At 41.4% G+C, this 21,181-nt stretch overlaps 1 protein-coding gene across 7 annotated transcripts in view; it reads left to right on the forward strand.

Moving 5' to 3' along the window:
• The window catches only part of GRID2 (glutamate ionotropic receptor delta type subunit 2), an 818,982-nt gene that overhangs the window by 612,473 nt on the left and 185,328 nt on the right, over positions 1-21,181 (forward strand). For all 7 annotated transcript variants that reach the window (XR_014515533.1, XR_014515534.1, XM_083458633.1 and 4 more), the window contains exon 9: positions 7,384-7,485. Coding sequence is in view for 5 of the 7 variants with exons in the window: in XM_083458633.1 (XP_083314759.1) it covers positions 7,384-7,485 (102 nt within the window). In the remaining 2 variants the exon portion in view is untranslated. The remainder of the gene's footprint in view (positions 1-7,383; positions 7,486-21,181) is intronic.

Here is a 21,181-nt window from a genome sequence, read left to right on the forward strand (position 1 = left end):
GTGGAATGGATGAGCATTTCAGTGCCTTAGAAACAGAGCCATTTTAGATGTGATAATTGCAGCCGGGAGACTAGGAAGTGCAATTGTCATGTACGTAATCCTTTTGCAGGGTGGAGTTGTGCAAGTTACTTGTGCATCTTGTCCCTCTCTGTTTTCACCACACTTCCATGGATCTCACACTCCTCTGTACTAACATGTTAATTCTAACCTTGCTGACTTTCAGATAAGTTCCATTGATTTCAGCAGAATTTCTTTCCAATACATAGATGACTGCAGCTCAAAACTCTACAGCGTCCCTTCCTTTGTGAACTGGAAACGCAAATGTTCATCTCTTGAGTCTGGACACTTAAGAGCTGCTGGAAGGTGGTCTTCCAGCTTCAAATTCAAGATGTGGAGTAGGGTGCCATAACTTGGAGTAATGTAAATTGTAGATAGTACTTTCTTCAGTTGTGGAGTGTCATGCTGCTATGAAGTGCCTGCCACATACTGACTCAGACTGGTGAACCAACAGTCCTAGTAGCATCAACCCACACTGCTGCTCCTCTCAAGAGTTGTATTTTGCAAGTCTAATTGAGAAGAGTTTTATCCCCAAGCAACAGGCAAAACAGAAGTGCATGATACATCTAATCTGTGGTGAGATCCACTGACCTCATATGCCTTCTGGACCTGATAGATCTCACCATAGCTGTGAAGGGCAAGAACTCACTTTGCATATTCTGTCAGAAGGAAGGACGGGATTTTCTGAAAATCTTGATTTTGAGTTAATCCACATGGATTTTTAAAAACATCCCTGTTTAGCTTCTAGATCTTGACAAGAAATGAATCATTGCTGGTTCCACTAAAAAGACAAACAATTCTTGCATATTTATATACATTACTCTTAAGTATAAAACTATATGCAACTCTTGATCTTTCAACCTGAGCCTCCTGCTTTCATTACTCTATTATTTTAAATGGGATTATTTTTCTGTGTATTTTAATTGTGGGTGTCCATTTTAATGTTTTAATAGGATACTTTTAATTGTGTGTTTTAATTCTGGATGTTTATATTTTAATGCTTGTGCAATTTTATACTTGTAAACTGCTTAGACACCTATTTAAGCATTAAGCAGCATATAGATTAAATAATACTAATACTATAAATATCATATCATATCATATTGTAATAGAATACAGCCCAGCTTTCCTAAATTGAATGGCATATAAACATAAACTTTTTAATGGTCTTGACATAAGAGCACACTCAATGAAAGAGATGATCTGATGTGGGCAAAGTAGAATTGGTCTGGAACCATTAAATTATGTGTACAAATCTATTTAAAAGGGGTTTCTCCACCCTAATAAGAAGTAACGAAACTACTGCTGAGAGATGTGCAAACTGGCTCTGAGATCTTTTAAGTGGAGACCTTATTCAGAAGACCAAATCTGGTTTGTCCTTTCCTGATGAACTTATCCCCTTACCTCAGTTTTGCACAGAAAAAGGATTCTGCTAGGGGTCGGTCAATTGCTGCCCCCCCCCCATGTGAGACATAATGATCATATTACAAACAAGCACAAAGGGGAACGATGTATGTTTTAAAATTGATCCCCAAATGCAGTCAGTCTTTGCTTTTCCTTTGTCATCACAGGGGCTATAAAAGGAACCCTTTGGCTGTGAAGTACAGATGCAGTGGCTACATTTGAAGTTATTTGTCTTATTGCTTTAAGTGCATTTGGCAGTAATTTCTGCCTTTCCTTTTTCAATGAATGGTGGACCGCTTTTCCCTCATTGCCTGCTCAAACCATTTTTAAGGCACATCACCATTTACAGCTGTTGAATAAGCTCCCAGCATGGTGGGTTTTTTTTTTAGTGTTTTTCTTTTCTTTTATTGCAAATAGTGGAAAGGAACGCAGACACCCTCTGCCTTTTCCTACCTACCTACCTACCATCTGTCTATCTATCTATCTATCTATCTATCTATCTATCTATCTATCTATCTATCTATCATCTGTCTGTCTATCTATCCATTACTGTCTTCTGGGTGCACCTTTTCTTTTCTCGTGTATATCTGAAGCACCTATACAAAAAGCAGCTTCAGAGACATTTTCATGGGGACTCCAGCAAGGAAAGAGTTAAAGTCCCCCTCCCCACCCTAAACAGTCCCGCGGGTGCTCAAGCTCCCCTCTGAGTGCTCTAAAAATGTGCTTTGCTGATTAGATTCATACAATTAGTTTGGCCCTTAAGTGGAGAGTTTTAGATGTAGAGACAAAAAGGCAGAAATGTACTAATGGCTTTCCTGTTCATGGACCCAAAACAGAAAGAAAGAGGGAAAAGAGTTCTACCCTATACATAATAGAGGTCTAGGTACACGGGACGTGGGTGGCGCTGTGGTCTAAACCACCGAGCCTAGCTCTTGCCGATCAGAAGGTTGGCGGTTTGAATCCCTGCAACAGAGTGAGCTCCCGTTGTTCAGTCCCAGCTCCTGCCCACCTAGCAGTTTGAAAGCACGTCAAAGTGCAAGTAGATAAATAGGTACCACTCCAGCGGGTGTTTCCGTGAGCTGCTCTGGTTTGCCAGAAGCGGCATAGTCATGTTGTTGGCCACATGACCTGGGAGCTGTCCGTAGACAAACGCCGGCTCCCTCGTCCAACCCCAGAGTTGTCCGCGACTGGACCGCGACTGGTCAGGGGTACCTTTACTTTTACCTTTTAGGTATGAATAGCCTTTATTTCTGTAGGGGCAGGATTGGGGCAAGCTGGACAACCTCAGGAGTGGGACCATGAAGCCGCATGGAGGGGACTAACAGAATACAGCCGTAGCAGGAAGGCAGCCTCTACTGATAGATTGTGTGCTTGGCGATTGTGTGCTGCAAGGGGTGTGAGAGCAGGCTCTTAGTGGTGAAGGAAATATATTCTGCACATGTTCACAGTCACACCCTTCCTGTTTAATCAAAGGGTGTCAAGGACTCATAAAATGGACCTTGGGTCCTGTTGTTATTACTTGGCCCCACCTTTCCCAGGGAGTCCAAGACAGTGCTCATTGTTTTGTGCCCTGCTCATTGTATTTCCACAACAACCCCTTAAGGTAGTTACTAAGACTTCAGTGCTGATATTGACAACTAGTTCAGGAACTGAGTCCACACTCAAATTAAGCCATGCTGTTTATATTAACAGATTTGATAGCTACACTTCTACTAGGCTGAGTTGTTTAAATCATAATCAATAAATGCTTTGATTTAATTAACATGATTAATTGTCATGTACCCCCGGGGAGTTGAAGGTCTGGTGGGGAATCAATGTTATATTTTGTGTGGTGTACAGCCTCACATTTGTTTTAGGCGTGATTGTGCCATGTAAACTGGAGGATTAAATTGAAAACTAAAAGAAGATAATTGAAAAGCAAAATGTACCTTTAAAAGAGGGAAATTAGATGCAGGCTAAACTTTTGTTGCCTTAGCTCAATAGTATCATTTAACAAAAAAAAAAAAAAGGCGCTGTTAAAATAGACTAAGCTGAAAAGTTAATTATATAAAAAGTACACATTAATGAACATAATTAAAAATGGACTTTTGCTGACCTCCGAAGGGAACAAAGGCTCATTGCAAACTTCACAGGGTTTTACATTTGGCAAGAGCAGTACAGTATCTGTGGTAATTAGACTTTCAACACGTTTGGCTATGCTAATTGGATCTAAGTTCTAATTAGTTTCTTTATGTAACTAAGAATGACACAGTGCTGAATGAATTTAATGTGCTTTTACAGCTCAACCTGGCTGTTGGCATCAGTTTCCATCCCTCTTTTCATTCAGAAGGCTTGCCTTTATTTCATCTGTAAGATGGCTGTGATTAATTTTTACAAGGAAATGCATCTATGGATGTTTTGCGTCTGAACTTTTGACTGGCCTTTGGATATTTGTGTGGATTAGCAAGTGAGTAGTCCACACCATTATGTCAATCACAGAACATGGGAAGCTTGCCTGAGGGACAAACTAGTTGCTGTGCTAAGGCTGTGACTCACAGTGGCCATAAAGGGCAATCACGTGTCATCAACCCCCCTACACAATGTCCCAACATCACTTTCTCTTCTTTCATGAATAACTAGAACCTGAGGACACCCAATGAAGCTGAATATTAGAAGATGGTGGGCTGGGGAAAATGAAAGAACGAACAGAGCACAGTTAAACTATGGAGTTCGCTTCCACAAGACGTAGCGATAGCCACTGACATGGATAGCTTTATAATGATTCTGGACACATTCATGATGGATAAGGCTAAAAGCCTCAATGACTATGTTCTACCTTTGCTGTCAGAGGCAGTGTGCCTTAGAAAGGCAGTTGCTGGGAATCGCAAATTGGGGGAGAGCTGTTGTACGTAGGTCCTGCTTCCTGGCTTTTCATGGGCATCTGGTTTGCCACCGTGAGAACAGAATTCTGGACTAGATGGGCTTTTGAGTTGATACAACAGGGCCCTTCTCATACAAATTCAGATGGTCAGTGCTGACAACACTGGAGCCAAAAAAGGCACTAAACTGGACAAGACACACACTATTAACAATCATATGAACAGTGTTTTTAAAAGAGCAGAAAGGTGGCATCGACACCCCACCAAGTTGAATTGGAGTCTTGGCAGGGGTGGAGGGACTTTAAGCCTTCCCTCTCTGTAGTGGTTCCCATGTGGATCAGAAACCCTGTGCCTGCTATTTGCTTTGAAAGAAAAGCATTTGGTGGTGCTAATCATAGGTTCCCCCTGATGTAGACAGGTAATGTTGTTGGACTACAGTTCCCATTATCCTTGACCTTTGGATATGCTGACTGGGCCTGATGGAGTTGGAAATCCAACAACATCTTAGGATTCTACTTCAAAAAAATGTCAAAGGAGATCCCACAGGTCTGGTGTCTGCCCCCCCCCCCCCAATCTATAGAACCATTTTAAAACCAGATTTTATGGCATGGCTTTATTCATTGAACTTTGGGAATCATGCTGTTTCTGAGTGTTGACAATTTCTTGGCGTCAGCTCCCCAGCACATATAACAGAACAACGCTTACAAGCTGTGACCTGCCAAGCTCAGCACAGCCCACCAGCCATGCATTGTGGCCTTATTTTTAAGTCTCTCTCTAGCCTGGTTCACACACCCATGCACATCATTTTATTTTTCTACATTTGCATACCTGCCAACATTTCTCCTATGAAAATAGGAATGTCCTATTCCATGATAATAATTTTATTATTTGTGCCCTGCCCATCTTACTGGGTTGCCCCAGACACTCTGGGTGGCTTCCAACATACATAAAAACATCATAAACCATTACACATTAAACACCTACCCTATGCAGGGCTGCCTACAGATGTATCAGAGCAAACGACAATCTGCTTAAAACGCAAATTGACGTTTGCTCCAATTGCAAAAAGCAGCTTCTCGCAGAGAAACCCCACAACAACACTCCACATTCAGAGCTTTTAAGTGCAGCCCTGTGCCTGGAAAGAGCAGGGCAAAAGATAAATGTGGATAAACTCTAATTCTTCAATCTTCTTTTGGAATTTTGTACCTGGCATCTTGTGGGTCTGTCAAACGCCAGACCTCTTGATTAATGACTAAATTGTTTGAGTATACCCTTGAACTTCTTTTAGAGGGCCAGGAAAAAACTTCCTAATTCAGGCTCCCATCAATGGAGCTGATTAGAGCTCTAGGCCATTCCTGTGCACTTCATTTGTCCTTCTAATCCCACTTTGAAAGCTTTCTTAGGTCTTGTAGATTACAGATTGACTTCTCCATGCACTCATTTCCTTCAAAGGTTGCTGAAAAGTACCCTACTGTTGCAAGCACTGGATAAAGGGGTTTGGCTGCATCTTGTGTTCTGCTAGCCAAGGATGATTAAGATGCAGTTCCATGCATTTCATATACCCTAGTGTCGAAGGCACCTTATATAGAATAAAAATTACATTATTAATACATATGATTTCTTCTGATGATCCTAAGTCAATTAGGAACTCTCCATTAACTTCAGGGAGAGGCTGAACAAGAACCTGAAAGTGACCTATCTGCAAGAAAACATTAATTTTATTCTTTTAGCAACAAGCCAGCAGTGGATAGCATTTCCCAAAGGATGCTGGAGAAATGGCTTCAACAGAATGGTGAATTCAGTTTAAAGGGATGTGCACTACTCTTTTCTAGAAAAGTTGTTGCTAGAGCAAATGTCAAAGAGTATCCCTGAAAAACGATCTACGAGGGTAGCACTGAAATTCCTCATAGTCTCAACTTTCATACTGAGAAGCCTGGTGTGAAACATTTGGCTCATGGGCCATAACTTCGCCATCCCTGTTTTAATGTTCCTCATTGGCTTCAGAGTCCACACTAAATCTCATCTCTGTTATGTATTTTACTGTTGGTCCCTTACAATATTGACTGATGCTGAGAATAGATAGATAGATAGATAGATAGATAGATAGATAGATAGATAGATAGATAGACAGTCAGACAGACACACCTACCTGGATATATCTATGTATGAATCAGTTTTATCCCAGCTTTTACAGAGTCCAAAGAGGCTTTCAAAATAAGCCACAAAATACAATGAAACAATCAGGACAACAACAAGACAGCTAAAAACTTGTAAGTAAAAACAACTGTAAACAGCAGTAAAAGACACCAGAAACCTCAGGAAAAAATCAATCAATTTACTCATTCAGAGCTATTAAATTATTTTTTGTTTAACAAACACAACTCAGCTAACATTGCAGTGAAAAGGCCCACTAGTATTCAGTTTGGCCTCTCAAGGACAAAAGAATTCATAAAAGTATTTAGGCTGTGGTGGAAGAAGTGGTAAGATGGGCAGTGATTTCAAGATTATAGCTGAAGCCAGGAAATAGGTTCTCTCCATTCTGCCAACCTAACATGGCATTAAGATAATTAAGAAATTCTCTAGCGATCAAGGTTATCCAACCTGTTGCTCTACAGACATTGTAAATTATGACTCCCACCAGCCCCAAGCAGCATAAATAATAGTCAAGGATAAATAAATAACCCAAATCTATGCTGGGAGATGCAGTCCACAATATCTGGACGACACCATGTTGTCTTTGTCCTCTGTAAATAATTTGTGGACAGGTTCATATAGGAGAAGTACCAGTAATCTTTTCAGTATCCTTTTCTGCTTCACTGATGATAGGAGATGGTTTTTTTGTGTATATAATAACCAAAGCATATTCTCTTTTAATCATGGATGGAAAACTTGTTGAACTACCCTTCCCATCATTCTTGACCATTTGTCATGCCGGCTAGGGTTGATGGAAGTTGGAGTCCAACCACACTTCAAGGGCGATAGGTTTCCCCATCCCTACTTTAAATAGAAATAACTGCTCATATTTCATGATCAACAGAGTGACACATCTTTTTCTGTGTTTCAGCTGGGCTGCTGGAATCCTGTCACTGGTCTCAACGGCTCATTAACAGACAGAAGGCTGGAGAATAACATGCGTGGGGTGGTCCTACGTGTAGTGACAGTGCTGGTAAGCAGAATCTGATTTTCCTCTTGAAAGAAAAAAACATAAAAATATATATACTTTCTTTTGGCTCTTCACTTACAGTCCGCTGGCTACTATTTAGAAGAAAAAGCAAAGCAACAAAACTATGATGTTATTCAACAATTTGGGCAAAATAATGTGAAACTTTTCTACTGACTATTGTACCATCAGGCTTATATTTGTCAATTTTTGCCACCCCACAAAATTATTATTTTACCAATAGAGTTAAATTTCAGCATGGAATTAAATGCATTGTTCTGCTTCTTCCATCACCGTGTGCTAAGTTATGTGAGCCATGTGCATTAGTTGGAAAGGGCAAAACAAAGTGGGCCCGTTAGCTCAAGCTCTAAATGATGCATAAGAGGCAGTCATCCACCAATTACTGCAGCAAATTGATTGCCGTTTCACACAAATTACTGCACTCAGAAAATATTAAAGATAATCTTAGGGTGAATTACATTAGTTCAGTAAAACAATCGCTACACTCTTGTCAGCCATATTTTGCTTTTGCTTTCTGAGTATTCTGCGTCGTACGCCAGGCACAAAGCAAGGCGTGAAAAAGATTACGATGATTAACAATGATTCGAACAGTTAAAATTTACTGTAAGTGCTATACACAGATTAAGAAGACGACAATCCCTGCCCACATACTTACAGTCTGGCAAAGCAATTCAAACCACCTTTGTGGTTTGTGGCTGGGAGGAGGGGATGGATTAGGCAGAGGTGCCCCTCCACACAGCTCTGCTAGACTGCAGCTAGCCACCACCTATGGAGTGATGCCTCTTCCACCTGTTGAACAGTGGGATCTGTGCAAGTGGCAGGCAGTGGAGAGTACCAGAATGGGGCTTACTGGCACAGGGCTGAGCTGCCGTTGGAGCCATTGCCCTCATTTAGCAGCATGATGACAACTCGGCCATACTGAGTCATGTCATTAATCCATCTAATTTAACATTGTCTACTCCGACTGCCAGTAGTTCTCCAGAGTGGAAAATGACAGAGGCCTTTTGCATCTCTACTGAGATGCCAGTGATTGAACCTGAGACCCTCTGCATGCAAAATGTGTGTTCTACCACTTACCTATGGTCCGTTATCTGGCACTGACAGATCACCATTTTTAGAAGACTGACAGAAACTTACTTTGGATGTTATCTGAAGTTCTTTTTAGTGGATCTTTGTTGCAGTTTGCATGTTGTTGTTGTTGTTGTTGTTGTTGTTGTTGTTGTTGTTGTTGTTGTCATCTTCATTTTTGATATTGCACCATCTAATCCCCCAAGTCAGGAGGATTCTCAGCTGCTGTGAATGAGTTCCAGTTTTAATTGTCTGCAGATTCTCCTTCAACCATAATTAGTAGTGACACGGCAAACAGGTCACAGGGAAACAGTTTCTGACCCACAGGACTCTCAGTTCGAGACCCACAGCAGCAACCCCTTCTTCTTTTCAATGCTTTCTATTTTGTAAACAAGACTCGTACCTTTTCCACTAGACTAAACTAAGTTGGAGTGAGCAACTGCAAAGTGACAAGGCTGTATTATTTGTAGTTTGTGTGTTCCAGCTAATTTGATGTTCACCAAAGTAGCATCACAGTAGCGGAAGCTGGTCTTTGTACTTTGCTTGCTACAGATTCGAAATGGATTGAACATAATATCCCTGCAATGAAAATGCTCAGTGAATGTTCCCTATCCCTATCAAACATAATTCAAATTAGTTTCTCATTGTATTTTCCCCTGCTTCTATAGTTTCATCTCTATTTCATCATTTCAGTTAGCTGGCCAGCATGCGTTCTTCTGGCAAACAACTATATTATGAAGATTTAGTGACTTTGATACTTATGTGCATAGGAAAAAGAAATGCACCATTACCCACGCCAATATAGGCTCATATGATCTGAGAGAGAGAGAGAGAGATTTAAAGTTCAGGATTTCACACATGACAGATTGGTTATTCCACCTCCATCCTCACACCTGCTGGTGTTCACCCCGCAACAATTTTTGTTTAGAAAACAATGAAAACACATTTCACCTGAATAAAAATCTATATTTAATATGTGCCCATATGCATGTTCAGTTGTACAACATTATAAAATAAGAAAGCCTGGATTCAGATACCCAGTTCTTTCAACCACCTGGTCTACTGTCCCAATCCCTAGGGCCATCATTTTATAGTACTGTAGAGGTGGAAGAGATTCCAGGGATCATCTAATCTAACAGCCTGCAGTGCAGGAATCTCAGCTAAAGCATCCATGACAGATGGCCATCCAACCTCTGCTTAAAAGCCTCTAGAGAAGGAGTGTCTATCAACTTCTAAGGGAGAACATTCCACTGTCAAACATTCTTCCTGATGCTTAATTGGAATCTCCTTTCTTATACCTTGAATCTACTGGTTAGGGTCCTACCCTCTAGAGCAGCAAAAAACAAGTTTGCTCTGTCTTCCATGTGACAGCCCTTCAGATATTTAAAGAGGACTATCATGTCACCTCTCAATCTCATCTTATCTAGGCTAAACATACCCAACTTCCTCAACCATTCCTCATAAGGCTTGATTTCCAGACCCTTGGTCCTCTTGGTCACCCTTCTCTGAACATGTTCCAGTTTGTCAATATCCTTCTTAAACTGTGGTGCCCAGAACTGGACACAGTACTCCAAGTATGATCTGACCAAGGCAGAATAGAGTGGTACAATATTTCCCTTGATCTGGAAACTAGACTTTGATTGATGCAACCTAGAATAGCATTAGCTTAATTTGCTGCTGTATCATACTGTTGACGCATGTTAAACTTGTGGTCTACGAAGATCCCTAGATCTTTTTCACACATACTACTGGCAAGGCATGTGCCCCCTATCTTATATTTGTGCCGCTAGCTACAATTATTCCTACCTAAGTGTAGAACCTTACATTTGTCTCTATTCAAATTCATTTTGTTAGTTTGGACCTAGTTCTCCAAAGGTTTTTTTGAATCACTATTCTGTATTAGCTACCCCTCCCAGTTATTTGATGAGCATCCCCTCAATTTCTTCACCCAAGTCCAGCATTGAAAGACATTGAACAACAATGGACCCAGGATGGAACCCTGTGGCATCCCACTTGTCATTTTTTCCCAGTATGATGAGAACCATTAGTGAGCACTTTTTGGGTTTAGTCAACCAGCTACAAATCCACTTAATAATCTCATGCAGCCCACATTTTACCTGCTTTTCCACAAGAATATATTGGGGGACTTTGTCAGAATCCATACAGAAATCAATATACATTCCCCTGATCCACCAAGATTGTAATTCTATCAAAAAAAGAAAGAAATGAGATTCATCTGGCATGACTTGTTTTTTTAGAAACCCATGCTGGGTTCTGCAAACTACATCTCCTGAAGACAATCCAGTGTACTGAATAGGCGGTAGTTATTATGTCTGAAACAACCACTGTTGCCAGATGGTTGTGTAGAGGAGTCATACAAAACAGCACAGAATTCAGCAGAATGGGGACACAGCTTGAAATTACCCACATATTCGTTCATTACATTTATATCCTGCCTCTCCTCCATCATGAAACTTGAAAGCTGCCAAAATGAGGTCTCTGGGTGGTCACCCATCTAGGTAGAAGACTCAAACCTTCTTAGCTTCAACAAGTTGCACATCATGTTCCTTCAGGGCATAGTCCTGGGACCAAGTCAGCTGTGAACTTGCCCTGTAAGTTATCCCATTACAGTCGTACCTCTTGCTATGTCAGTCTTCGGTTGCGTTTTTTCAGGATGCGAACGTGGCAAACCCAGAAGTGTATACTTCTGGGTTTTGACGTGTGCACATGCGCAGAAGCAGCACTCTAGTTGCAGACTTTTCAGGGTGCAAACGGCACCCCGGAACAGATCAAGTCTGTACCACTGTATTCCTTGTCACCTATGTGTTGCAATGCCTTCTCTGTCCCATAGGGGATGGTGGCGGTAAGGAAACCTTGAGGGATGTAGGGCAGTCTTAGAAGCATAATGGGTCTACATTACCCATTTGCTGTGCCAGCAAGAACTTCCTGCTGGAGGAACAGGGTGTGCCTTCCTCTGCACACGTGAAGATTTTAAGTTCAAGTCCTGCTACGTGGACTTAATGCCTTTTACCAAGCATGAAATACCACTCTAACTTCCTTAGTCCTTCCCCAACTGTTCCTGTATGTGGATCTGGGGTGTCACTCCTCCGAAAGCAGGAGTATGGCTTCTGTTCTATAATACCCAAATTATTTAGGACAGTAGCGTGAATGCTGTAAAGAAAAGGAAGATAACACTAGGTGAATCTCTCCACTTTAGTGTGTTATCATCTACTTGTGTGCCCACAAAGTTAAGGTGGACTGATAGTATTGCTCTTTCAGCTCTGATGAACTTTGATGACATTACACATTTAGGGCTCAGCAAAAAACAAAACTCGGGTTCTGCTTTCATGATTATGGCTTACTCATCGCGTTGCAATTGTGTGGGATGAAACCTTTATTCAACCTAAGAATAAAAATGCACTTGTCTCTCAACAGATCTAGGCTGGCTTAGGAAGAGAGCATTAGTAGGCACTGGTTGCTAATTTTAGCCCACTGTACCTTTTGTTGTCTCAAATCTTTTAGTTGTCATGATGGATAATGAAGGAGGTAATGAGAAAATGTTATATAAAGTAGCAGGGAAATTTTTTAGTGTATACCATTAATTGGGAACAGTAGTTTGTTATGGGTACTTGGAATTTAGCTCTGTGAGGGGTTTCCTAACAATTCTCAGCATCTATTGACAAATGACAGTTCCCCAAGATTATTTGGGGGAAGTGACAATAGCTAAAATGATATGAGACTGTTTAAAATATATGGTTTGCATGTGACCCAAGTCAGTACATAGATTGTCAGCTTTCTTGCAAGAAGCAGATAGAACTGAGCCAAAACCATGAATCCAATTTTGATTTTGTGTGTGTGTTCACTGACACCCTTGAAAGTATTGCTATTTTCCTATATATATATATATATATATATATATATATATATGACTCAAACAGCTTGATTTAGCCAGCAATCTTCCTTCCTCTCTCTCCTCACTCTTTCACTTTGAAGCATAAAGGAGAGGGCTCTCATTCTGGCAAAAGTCTAGTTCTCCGTAGGAATATAGGAAGCTGCCTTCTACTGACTCATATCATTTATCCATCTAGCTCAGTATTGTCTACACAGGAGGCAGCAGTTCTTCTGGGTTTCAAGCAGAGTGTTCTATCCCACCCTACCTGGAGATGTGGGGAATTGAACCTGGAACCTTCTACCTTGCAAAAGAGATGATCTCTCACTGAGCTACAGCCTTTCCTTTACTTCCTTGAATTTGTAGTCCAGAAGCACCTGGAGGGCCATGCCCTTGAGCTGTGCTGCTCTGGTGACCTTGTGGGAAATTAAAATGACTGTATGTTTCTGCCACAGCCAAGTAAGGCCATGTCTGGGAGCCCAAACATATAGGAGTGATTCCTCTAGAGGCTCCTTTGCCAAAGGCATGCTCAGTCCTTTTGCTGACCCTGAGCATGAGTGCCCAGTGGCATAGCATAATAGACAAAATATGGCACATTACAGATTACATGCAAAATCTGAAAGATAGATGGGACATTATAGCTGGAATTTCCATTCCTTACAACTGTAAAATGTGTTTGATGGGGCCACCAGGGGCCAGGGTGAAATTGCTTCAGGGCTATAACTGGCCTAGAGGCAGCCAATTGTCTATACCTGCTTTTGACTGGACTTAACCATCCAGAGGTCCTTTACCTTTACCTTACTACCTGCTTTAAAGAACTGGTGTTCTTTCCAGAACTTACTGTCAGCCACTCTACTGACAATTATGTTCTGTTTTCACAGTAATGACATTTCAGTTCTGCCCGCCCTCCTGAAGCCTGTTTATATCATGTTGGTATATTTTCTATTGACGTGCTGCAAATGATCCTATATCCTAGCACACAATCATGAATTCTAACACACATTGCCTATTTCTCTTTGAAAGGAAATATTCATCATAAAGCAAGGGAGGCTCATACAGCCAACCGTAAGAAAGGGGAGATGAAATATGCAAATATATTCAGATGGCCAATAATGGCGCAGGGTACCATCACACTTGTCTTTTTCTCCAGTATTGATACCATTTGCTTACTCATTTATTTCAAAGCTTTGGCTGTTTTTTTTTTTTTTAAAAAATAGTATTTCATTTATTTTCTCCAAAAAAAGGCTATTGGGAGGATTCATTAAAAAACAAAAACAGCTCTTTTGTACTCTTTTATATTGTGAATCTTTCCCCATCCCTGCTTCATATGAAGTGCTGGGTTGCTTCAGATTTGCATGGTCTCTTCTATTTATTTTTATAGTGGCAGTCCACCAGTGGGTTTTTACATTTAAAGTAAGTGATCAGTTGACTAATGAATCATCTAGCACTTGCTGGTTCCTGAGACTCTTGCACAGAATGCACTGCTCCAGGAAAGCACTTTGTATGAAAAGTACCTGGTTGGATCAATGCATTGCACATGCACTTCTTTCTGGATCAATCCATTCTTTGCAATTATCCACCAAGTGTCATTTGGAATACTGAAAGTTGGCCTATGTTCTGCTATTAGATCATTGTCTACAGCAGCAGTTCTCAACCTGTGGGTCTCCAGATGTTGTTGGACTACAACTCCCATCATCCCTGAGCTCTGGCCTTGCTAGCTAGGGGTGATGGGAGTTGTAGTTCAACAACATCTGGGGACACATAGGTTGAGAAAGGCTGCCCACATCTTTTTCTTTAAACAAATTGGTGATTTCAGAGAAAGAAGAGGGACTGTGAAGAGGGGTATACAATATCTGTCCCTATCAGGGGTTGATTGGTGAGTGCTAGAAGAGATAAGAGTCCGGGAATCCAGCCATATTTACAATATTTATTGGTTTCTTGCTGCTATTTACACGGAGCTCTGAGAGTACATCTGCATCATGGAGTGTCAGTTGCAGAGACTGCCAATTTTTTTCTCTTTCTTCCAGCACAGCCACTTCCGGAACCCTCCCCCTTTCCTTCCTCTGTTATGAGAATGGCTGGGCCCCGGAAACTGCTCCCCCCTCTCCAATTCATTGCTTCCTGACAACCCTTCATCACCCTCCTCCTCTGAGGAAGTACAACTGCTAACTATCGGAGGCTTATCTCTATAGGTCCCCATTCTCTCCCCCTTCTCTGCCTCCAATTCCCTGACAGTCCCCCACCCACTCTCTGTTTCTATTCACTCTTCTCACTAAACAGATCCTAGTCTCCTCTTCCTTCCATCTTGCTTTCTGTGGGACCAATATGGTGCAGTGATTTGGGGAGATTGGACATTTGTACAATAAAACATCTAATCTTGCTTACAAACCCTGTTCAGTGGGATGGCCTTGAACAAGGCATGATCTCACTACCTTTTTCACCTAATAGGCCTGTTGTGTTTATGTGTGTGTTGCATGTGTGTTGTGATTATTCAAAAACAAAGTCCAATTAGGTGCCACTGTGAATTCTCACATTTGTTTCTTGCTACTCTTGTCTCTCTTTCTCTTCCTTCTATTTTAATGTAGTAGTAAGATCCTCGGGGCAGATACCTGTCATACTGTTGTTCTGTAAAGTACCATTATGTTCAGGCTGTGAGTGCTGCTATTTATGTTATCTAAATGGCATCACCCACACAAAAGAAAAAGGGTATCAGCTGGCCTAGTGGACCTCCCCCACCCACCCCCGGGTTTTGCAGAACTACCAATACAAAATTTTAAGGAAAAACTCTTAGTAGGGAACGCCCCAAGCAGAAATAAATAGGGCACAGTTTCTTCAATTGCCAAAGAATATAGATAGGAAGGTGGATGGAAAGGTGGGAGAGGGGAATTGTGTTGCAGGTCCCATTTCTACAGAAATGATAGTAATGTTCATAACAACAACCAGTACTACCACCACCACTACTACTACTACTATTTGGCAAAGCATACAATCAACACATGTTGAAAAAAAGCCTATTTTTGAAATAATTGATGGTTACATTAGGATTTGTTGGGAATCTTTAGCTGACAGAAACTGGGTGATGGCAAGGCAACAGAACTTTCTGTTTTGCTTTCTGCTGTTCTCTGTGCTTCACATCTCAGTCAGAAGAAAGGAGAGCAGAACAGCTGTCTCCTAGCAAAAACCTATGAAGAAAAACTGAAATGCTAGTAATTTACAGCCTCCCTGATAAATGGGCTCATTTTATTGTTGGATGAATAAAATCATCATGAAGATTGATGCATGACAGAAGCACTTGGCTATTTGCTATTCTTTCTAGCCACACCAGGCCTTGGATTGGAACCTGTCACTAAAAATGAAATATGCTTTATGAGATTCCTGGGAGGCAGTCATTTTTAATTTAAAACAGATAACATGCAGTAAGTAATATGGGTTTTGAAATTGTTGGCACTTCTAAAAAAATCCTCAGGTAATCCTGTATCTAAACAGATCTAATTGCTTTCAGTGTAGCAGCTAACTGCGGTTAAAAACTTTTTCTAAGGCCATTTTATAGGTTGACAAGGCATTCATGGTTGAATGAATATTCTAATCTTAATCTTATGGAGCACAATCGGTCAGGGAGTTCTAGTTCATACTGGTGCCCAGTGCATGAATTACAGAGGGACAGAGGTGGGGGCTACCTTTTTCCAAGTGCTTAAAAGTAAGTTATTCATTCCTACATTAGAAAGAAAATTGTTTTAGACTGTCAGGATTCCAGAGTCCTGTAGTCACCAAGAACTCAGCTAGATTTGTGAAGAAAAATGTTTTATATGTGTTGTATGTATATGCATTAAAACACTGACACCAGATGGTGATGTGGAGTTCCATTCTTGCCAGTGTGATTTCTCATACAAAGTTTACAATGCTTATTTGATGTGTCTAGATCCAGCCCAGGACACAGAGTCAGAGGTCACAGTGCTGCCGTATAAGGAACCAGGCTAGATTTCTGGCTCCTTGGTGATCAAGAGACCACTGAGGCTGGCATGTAGCAGCCCAATGAACCAGATGTCACATCTCCAGGACTCACAGGTGCCCTCATAGGCATATTTCTGTTGGTTTGAGGGACCAAGTTCTCCTACAGTCCATTAACAGATGGAGTGCATCTAGAATGCAGGAGAAGTACCCACTATCAGGCCAGATGGTCCACCCTTTAAGAGGCTATAGTTCTCCATGGGGAGGGGGTCTTGGGAGAGATGGGCTAGAGATAGTAGAACATAGGATGGGAGGACTGGAGACCGGGGCTCAAAAGACCTCAGTTCACTTCCAAGCCTTGTCAGAACAAGTTGTGCACTAGGAGCTCTCCGTGGTGCTGAGACAGCCTTGCCATAGGACCAGAACAGGACACAGACAATGTTTGCCTGGAAAAGCGTGGGTCCAGAAAGATTAATTTGAGGTGTGGAGTGTTGGAACTTGCGTTCGACCGAGCTACTCCTCCGGTTGAGTCCTCTGACGGTGATTCACAACCTGAGCCTTTGATGAGGCTCCAGGCATGTTACACAGAGTATCCAGGAGCAGAAGGATGAGAAATATGAGCTACATTGCTAAGAATTTTATTTCTAACTACGCAGACAGAAAATAAATATACATCCGCTCTCTGTGAGAGCAGAGAAGCAACTGGATACAAAGAAACAGGAAACTAGTAATATCAACATCCATCTCGCATCTCCTGTGAGACTTCCAACAGTCTGGAATCTCTTTGCAATGTAAACAGAGTCTTGTGACTCCAAGCACTGCACAGTGACAAGTAACAGAAACCTATCATGGAGACCATTATTACGGAAACAATAAAGCTAAATATAATGTGACTGAAAGCTGAGAGAGACAATGGCATATAGTTGGAAAAAATATTTTGGGAGAGCACTTACCCTGGGAGTAACTGCTATTCCAGAATATGCACAAGAATCATGCAACTGTCAAGTTTCAGCCTCCGAAGTGTGGAGAGGAGGATCCCAAAGCAGCAACAGTATCTGGGCTGTGGTAATGGGATCTTAGTGGCGAAATCAGGCATAGTGGAGCATCTTTGACCTTCAACTTCTTTTTTCAAAAGCTTCCTCTAGGATAGGTTCCATTAGCAGAGAACTGGGAATGAAAAACTTGGTTGTCACCAACCGCTGCAATCATCAAATCCCTTTGAGATGTTTGCAGAAAGAGAGCTTTTCTCTTATCTTTGGGGATCCTGTACTTGATCCTTGTTCCTGATCCTGAAGCAGAGATTGCTTAAAGTAGCCTTCACCAACCTGGTGCCCTCCGTATCTTTTGGAGTACAATCCCCTTTACTGCTAGACAGCACGACCATAGTTCAAAAACATACAGAGGGCAGCAGTCTCGTGGAAAAAGTGCAGTGATGGTAGATAGCCCAATGAGCCAGTGGTCTGCATAAACTTTTCTTTGAGTCTGAAATTCACTGGGACCTGAGAACAAAGCCAGTAATAAGAAAACAAGGTCCTGAAATACAGTTATCATTCTCATTTACTCTACTCCTGCCTTGTCTAGACATAGCCTTAATATCCACCGTTTCTTAATGGTCTTTCTTGGCCAGCTGCTTATGGGGGAAGATGCTTCATTGTGTGTGTTTGTGTTTTCCCTTTAGCCTATTATCTGTTCAGACTTTTAAAAAAAATCATCTTATTGTTATCAGTAGAGCTTCTGTAACTAGAATATTAAATGTTTCAATTAAATTTTAGCCATTGATTCCCAAGATCAAGGTAATGCATTTTGCTGTTCAATTAAAAATAACAAGCTGCTATGCCATTCTTTGCCCAAGTGTAAACGATGGAACAGTGGTCAATAAAGCAATCAAGAAAATGAAGTATTGGTGCCTCCATATTCTTTCTGAAAGCTTGTGGGGAATAAAGTCCAGAATGATTAACACTGAAACTTGGGGAGCTAAAACTTTGGAGAAGTCAAAGAAGGTAACAAGGGCACACAAGCTTGAAATTGGCATTTGAACAGTGATTTGCAGATACTCTGACTTTTCTAAGTACCTCCTTTTTACTGAATGTCTGCTCCTTGTCACCAGAGAGGAAGAAGGGATGGCAGCTCATCATTCAGTTCTCTGAGCTCACCAACATCCACCATTTTTGAAAAGGGCAAAAATTAATAAATCTTAAAATCAATATGTATTCTTGCAGCTTGTGGGTTTATTTTAAACTTTTTAAATATTAGTTTGAGGCTGCGTTTAGAGCACCACTGGGACAGAGTGCAATTAGAGTGCTCAGAATTCTCCTCTGCTTGTCTTAGGCAAGCAAGGATGGGGAACCTTTCATCCTCTTGATGTTGTTGGGCTCCAGCTGCCACCAGCTCTACCCAGCATGGCCAGTGCTTATGGTTGATGGGACTTAGAAAGTATACTTGGAGAGAAGGAACACTTAGGCTGCATTTGGACATCACACTATGGTTTGGAATGCTGAAAATGAGCCTGGTCAAACCTTGGCTCGTGCGCTCTCCATTCCCCTCTCTGCCTCTAGTGTGGCTGTAAGAAAATGTTTGGAAGCTTTCGCATCCATTTTAGATTAAACACATTTTGGCACGTAATCTGGGTAACTAAACTGTGGTTAATGTTAAATATGGTATGCTTGAAATGCGTCGATTCAAACCATAAATTGTGGGGCTGCTTTTTAAAAAACAAACAAACCATGGTTAACATTAACCACAACTTAAGCCTCAGATGACACTCTTGAACAATTGTTTACTGAAAATAAGGGGACAGTTTCCATTCTCACAGGCATGGCATAAGGAGGAAAGGGCAAGCAAGAGTACAAGACTTGTCACACTAAACTGTGATTTAGCATGATGGCATACAATCATTGTGGGCTGTTTGATATCTGGTCCACTGGAGTAGCAGAACGAGATCCTCAAGTGAAGTGTCCCATTTAAGACCTGCACTGAGAGATACCATTTGTGAATTGTTACCTGTATGAACAAAATCAAAGGAACAGAGTTCTGTGTGGGGTAGTGGGAAGGTGTTAGCTGTATTTCCTAGCAGAAAAGAAAGTTGCACTCCGTTTCAGAGCTTAATGGATTAGAATATCAATATTAAAATAACATATCCTGGTATGATCAGAAAAATATAAAGGATAGTCACTGAGGTCATTTAATATGCTCTGTGAATACTAACAGTCAGTCTAATTACCTGATCTCACCACTTCTTTCAACAGGAGCACAGAAGGTCATGCATTTGCAGATCAAGCTTTACTGTGTGCTCTGGACCCCTGTAGATTCCATTTCCATTTCTTACCAATCAACATTCTCCCTCCCTCTCTCTTTCTGCTCTTTTATTTGTGTTTGGCAGAATGTTCAAAATATGTTTTCCTTTTTAAAGGGAGACATCCATTTGCAACGAGATAAGTATCGACTTAAAGAAAACAAAAAAAAACCAGACAATTTGCTTTTGTTTAAAAGAGATGAGAGCTCAAGAATTTGTAGGGAAAGCAGAAGGTGGATTTATTTTATGACCAAACAAAAATGTGGGATCCAGTGTTTTGTGGTGACACACTGTAGGCATTGGTTGGCATGGAAATGTCAGGGTGAATAGAAAAGTCTTCATCATATTCCAGAAATATAGAACAGAAACCACATGCTTTGTTTCCAAAAGGAGGCTGTTCCACATGGTGGGTTCCATCACATCAGTGGAAGACAGTGTGGTGGGCTGCGCTGCGCTGTTCACCTGACCTCCCTCCAGCTGAGTTGCTGCTGCAGATCAGGATGGACAGGGGAGAGGAACGAGACTGTGCTGAGGCTGGCATGGTGCAAATGTGTGGCAGAGCCAGTACAGTGCTCCTGCTGCTATATTTGTACCATGCTGACCTCATCCGTCCTCCTCCACCCTGGTATGCAGCAACAACACAGCCAGAGGGAGGTCAGGTGAGTGGTGCAGCTCCACCATGCTTTCAGCTACTGCATTACCCAAAAGCTATCCTTTTTCCTTTAAACTGGAAATACCAGGGACTAAACCCTGGGACTTTCTGCATTCAAAACATGTGCTGTACTAATGAGCTCTATCCCTTTTGTGCTCCTCCATTGTGCTTTTTAGAACAATGATGTTAGAAACAATGGCACCCTTGGATGCTGGGGAAATTAGGAAACCTGACTTGAGAGGAAAGTAGTGAAAGGAGCTCAAGGACAACTTTGCTTACAGAAAAGAAGTTTGTTTGCAGATTGATATGCCAATCTTCAGCACAAGCTCTCAAATAAATCAAAGTAAAATCAAAACATGAACAATACAGTCACAAACATAAATGAATGCAGCAGAGCAACAAACATACATTGAAAGCTAGCAAAAATAAAATAAAAGTAACAGATTAAAGCCAGCTAGTTGATGTGGCAGAAGACCTGGACAAATAGAATGGACTTTTCTTAGTGCTGGAAGGACATTACAGCCCCAACCTTCCTGGGAATGTATTTCATATACATAGTGCTATTTTTCTAGAAAAGAGGTGCTGGAACCTACCGTAAATGCCTTCTTTGTTCTCTTAGAATGGCAATGGCACCCACCTGGGAGGGGCTGGAACTGTGTTCTGGCTGGAAAAAAGCCCTGCATATATGTACAGGGTGAGACATCTAAGAAGGGCCTCTCTTCAGTCAACACCCACATAACTGAGGAGACTTGGAATAGAGCTCAGAAGCTCTTAGCATTAGCCCCCTTCCCTGCCCCATGCTGCTTTGCTCAGTGCTGCTGTGCTAGAGCAT

The sequence above is a fragment of the Podarcis liolepis genome, assembly GCF_965112155.1.
Source record: "Podarcis liolepis genome assembly, chromosome: 9".
Classification (NCBI taxonomy): Eukaryota; Metazoa; Chordata; class Lepidosauria; order Squamata; family Lacertidae; genus Podarcis; species Podarcis liolepis.